General features: G+C 33.1%; 1 protein-coding gene across 1 annotated transcript; it reads right to left on the reverse strand.

The window, feature by feature from the left end:
• Positions 1-901: 901 nt before the first annotated feature.
• On the reverse strand, positions 902-2884 carry LOC131157201 (glyoxylase I 4). Its single transcript, XM_058111178.1, has 3 exons — positions 2528-2884; positions 2248-2353; positions 902-1509 (listed from the first exon to the last, which is right to left on the reverse strand). Exons 1-3 carry the CDS (start codon positions 2680-2682, stop codon positions 1225-1227), a joined length of 546 nt encoding a protein of 181 aa, XP_057967161.1. The 5' UTR covers positions 2683-2884; the 3' UTR covers positions 902-1224.
• Positions 2885-4652: the final 1768 nt, after the last annotated feature.

Genomic DNA, 4652 nt, shown 5'->3' on the forward strand with positions numbered 1-4652 from the left:
TAGTCCTATTTTAGTTAGTTGTTGATTTTATTTTTAGAAGACTTTTAATTTTTTTATTTGTAATCTCTCAATACTTGTTTTGTAATCATGGTATTCCTCTACCAAAAGTGTGGGCATATCAATAAATAAATGAAGATGCCGCCCTCCTTATTTATAATATATATATATATATAATGCCTTAAACAATTTTCACTCATAAAATATCTTCTTCAATTTCATAATTATAATAAATATATATCTTTAACCATGCCAAGCAATGTATAAGAAATAAAATTATTTTCTTTTCACTAACACACAAACTTTGACTTAAAAATGTGCCCTTTTTTTAATTAATATTTTTTTGTCAATTAGAATATGAATGGAAAGCTTAATAATAAATTAATTTTTTTTTGTAGTTCTTGGAAAAATCAAAATAAAAAATAAAACTTGTTTTCCACAATTAAACATGATCACTTTGAATATCTTCCAAGTATGCGCTGTCATTTTCAAAAGAAGATTTGAAGTCGTATGAGCTCTTTAAAATTTCAAAACTAAATTTAATTCATTAAATTACTTATGCAATTATAATTTGAAAATTTTATAATTTTAAAAGCGCAATTATAAGCTGCTTATTGTTTTAATTTAGTACAATTAAGGATTTGCACTACTTTATATAATTAGGCATATCATTTCAATAAATACATCACTAGTTATACCTTAATTTCTTTAAAGCAACATGAAAAAATAAAAATAATAAAATGATTATTTAACTTTAGCTGCATAAATTTAATGAGTACCCGTCATTAATGAATTTATAAACACTTGAGATAGTGACAACTCATTCATTAAATTTGTATATAAAGTATAATTTTTTTAAAAAAAATTAATAAATAAATTATTATTGTTTTATTGCATTAACCTATGAATCTCAAATTACCCAAAGCATTAATGCATGCTAGGCATTATTCCACTTATTGAACCAAACTGTGCAAACAAGATTAAACCCACTTTCGATTTGGGTGCAGGGGAACACATTTGCTCCTCCCACTAAACCCAAAAACAAAAGCAAGCATAATAAACCAAGAACACATAGAACAACCAACAAGCCAAACAAATTCAAAAGCTGCGACAGATTCACAGCTCGGCGATCAACTTAGAACACCCCCACCACCACCAAATCTGAATCTGAATCAGATGACTGGGGTGGTGGTGGGTATGCGCATGAGCACGCACGCGTAGCTAGCTCTAGCTGTGGAGGTGCTGGACGACGGGAAGCGGCGTCGGCTGCTGCGACTGCTGCGGCTGCTGCTGCTGCATGATGCTGAGGTTGAGGCGGGAGCAGGAGCGGGCGACGCCTCCGGCGAGCGGGACAACGGGGAGGTTGTCGCAGTTGCAGATCTCGATCATGAAACCGTCGGGGTCGTGGAAGAACAGCTGGTCCACGTACACCCCTCCTTCCTCCACCCGCGCCCTCACGTGATGTATCCCCATCTCCTTCAGCTTCTTCTCCACTGCCCCCATGTTCTCACACTGCACTCATTTTACTTTTCCATTAGTTCATTCGTCTATACACGCGCCCTCTGTTTTATATGATATTTTTATCTTTGCATAATTGCATTTCTTGTTAATTATTGTCCTTTTTTATTAAGCATGCTAAAAATATCAAATTACCAAAAAAAAATAAAAAATGGGGGAGTATACAGTGCCATCCATGATCCAGGTTTGGATTTGAGACTTTAATTTACTCCATTTCAATTCATGCTGGAGAATTAATTTGACTCTGTTTCTGTTGGAGGCATAAGATGTATGGGAGATGAATTAGTATATCTCCCCTGTATCGAGAGCACTACACATCGAACATTACCAAAACTTTTGGGAATACACACGAACCCGTGATCTCATCAACAGCTAGATGCTCACACGTTTTACAAAATTTTGACCTCTACTTGGGGAGGTAAGGGAAAAAAATCTGACCCATGTTGGAGCGATACATGAATCTCCCCATCTCTCTCTCTCTCTCTCTCTCTCTCTCTCTCTCTCTCTCTCTCTCTCTCATAAATTACATTATTATAGGGGCCATCACCGACAATGAATACCTTCTTTCCCTCGAGCAGAGGAGGTATGGAGATGAGGCCCGTTCCTCTTCCTATATGAAAACAATATATAGATATTGTTTTAACAAATAGTGGGGATTTGGGGGAAGGAGTTTAATTTAATCAAAAAGTGCATTTTGTTGAAATCAGAATATTCAGATAACAAATTACTCACCTGGAACGATATATGATTGTCCTTGGGATTGATTCCGCTTTTCTTTGGCATTGTTTCTGGGTGTTCCGATTGCAGCAGATGGATTCCCATGCCGTAGCTGAATAGCCTACATCCACCAAGAACCCAAACCTATATCAGAAATTTAAAGAATTGAACCAAAAAGTTAAAAGAACACAAAGAAAATTTCCAGCATCTGTCGCCTCAATTCGAAGTGGGTCTCGCTAGAATATTTTTTTTAAAGATTCCAACTGGGTTATCTCTGTTTTTTGTTTGAAATTACCATGCTCCATCGAAATCGAACGATCCAGGCCTCCTGATGGGCACAAATCCGAGAACATTCTGGTAGAAATCAATGGATTCTTGAACTGATCTGCAGACGAGGGAGATGTGGTTCAGAGATGTGAGATGCAGAGGGTTTCCCATACTTTCCTTCATTTTCCCGGGAAAATTCAAGCCGAGAAAATTTATCAACAATGGACTAAGGAGTAAGGACCAGAACAAAGTGGGTTTTTAGGGCTTGAGCACCCAAGAATGAAGACAACGGACAAATCAGAGGAAGAGCGAGAAAGAAGCAAACCAATTTGAGAGAGAGAGAGCGAGAGCTCGTCAGGGCAGTAGTACCTTTTGGAAATTTGGTAGCCGAGGCGGGCACTCTTATAGAAGGAATGAAGGAGTGGTTGTGCGCCACGTGTCCAGGCTGACGTGTCAGATTGTGATGACGGTGACACGTCGACTCCACGTTGTTTTGGTAGGACAACAAAAGTAAAACTTGTTAGCGGGCGGCGAATTTTCATAATAGTGAGCAAAAATTTAAGTATATTTAATTTTCAAGTCAATCATATATATATATATATATATATATATATATATATACACCCATCATATACTTTATTAGCCTATAAAGTTGAAACTCAAATTTTCATTCTATCTATACAAATTAAAATAAGTCTAAAATTGAAAAAAAAAATCACATGAATTTGCAACATTTAAACTAAATTTCATGTAGAATTCAAATTAATCTTCTCACTTCATTCAATCTAATTGGCATGCAATTCCTAACTCTCAATTCAATATATATATATATATATATATATATATATATATTCTTTCTCTTTGTCATGGTACAATAAGTGGCATTTAATTTCATGACAAATTAGTGTCCTTAACAATTTTAAAAATTTTATGTTAATTTTGCTTTGCTACATAAAATTTGAACTTCTTGAAGACATGAAGATTTTCAAAATTATTTCTTGAAAATTTAATAAAAATATTTTTTTTATTTGTAATCATTAGTAAAAGTAATGAAATTAGTTAATTCCAACAATTTTTTAGTTCTCTATATTCACATTTGTGAAAAAATTAATTTCTACTTCTTTCTCAACATACAAAATTCATAAACTTTTCCATGAAAAACCCCAAGCCTTTTTTTCCAAGCGACAATTCAAATTACCAAAATTATTAAGTGCCCAAAGTACATATCTCAAAATTAATTATCGTTAAAAAAAATCATAAATAAATCAAAATTAATTTTCATAGTTAATTTTTAGTGGTAATAAACTCTTGCAGTCATATTTATCTTTGTTGTTACTCCTCTTCAACAATCATTAAAAATGTAAACTACGTTACTAACGTGTATGTCATTACCTTTTATTTTGACAGTTGTCCAAACTCAAAAAAATAATGGCAAACCTTACAAAAAGGATTTCCAAAATCTGCCTCTTTAATAATCATTAATAATGTAAACTACGTTGTAAACGTGCTTATGGAAATTATTCCTTTCCTATATTCGGCATTGTCGACTTATTCATGAATTTTACTTCCAATATAAAAGATTCTTCTATCTTAAAAAATATGCACTTTAACATATGACATGTGTATGGTTGTTTCAACCAAAATCAAGAATCTATTAGTTCCAAATGTATTAGTTCTATTAATCCAAGCTTTTCGCTCGTTTGTGTGATTTAGCTCCAAAAAAAAAAATCAAAATTCAATTTCTTCAAAGGAAAAAAAATAGAGTTGAGGTGTCATCGGCATCGAACTCAAGTAGTCCATTTAGTTACCAACATATTTGGTGACCACTTTGAAAATGACTGGATAGAAAATTGAATCATCGATTCTCCAACTTACTCTTTATTTTAAAAAAGGGAATCACCACTTTATTTTATTTTTGAAAAGGCAAAATAAATAAAATCTTTTATTAAAAAAAAGTCTTAAATTAGGAGTACCTTTGTGAAAAAGGAAGGTAACCTATTAGATCTTTAAATAAAGAATTAACCGATTAGCACCCTAAAACGTCCATTTTAAGAATGGTTATTGTACTTATACTGTATGTGTGTGAGTGTATTTTTATCTCCCACAAAAATGATGATTTTTGTGAAATTCCATTTTGAAAATGGTAAAATTTA

This window comes from Malania oleifera, chromosome 6 (genome assembly GCF_029873635.1).
Source record: "Malania oleifera isolate guangnan ecotype guangnan chromosome 6, ASM2987363v1, whole genome shotgun sequence".
Lineage (NCBI taxonomy): Eukaryota > Viridiplantae > Streptophyta > Magnoliopsida > Santalales > Ximeniaceae > Malania > Malania oleifera.

Coding starts and splice junctions, on each gene's coding strand:
- LOC131157201 (XM_058111178.1), bottom strand. CDS start 2,682: ATGAAGGAAAGTATGGGAAACCCTCTGCATCTCACATCTCTGAACCAC. Junction 2,354..2,527: donor TTCGATTTCGATGGAGCATG/GTAATTTCAAAC, acceptor TGGTGGATGTAG/GCTATTCAGCTACGGCATGG. Junction 1,510..2,247: donor ACAATCATATATCGTTCCAG/GTGAGTAATTTG, acceptor AAATGAGTGCAG/TGTGAGAACATGGGGGCAGT.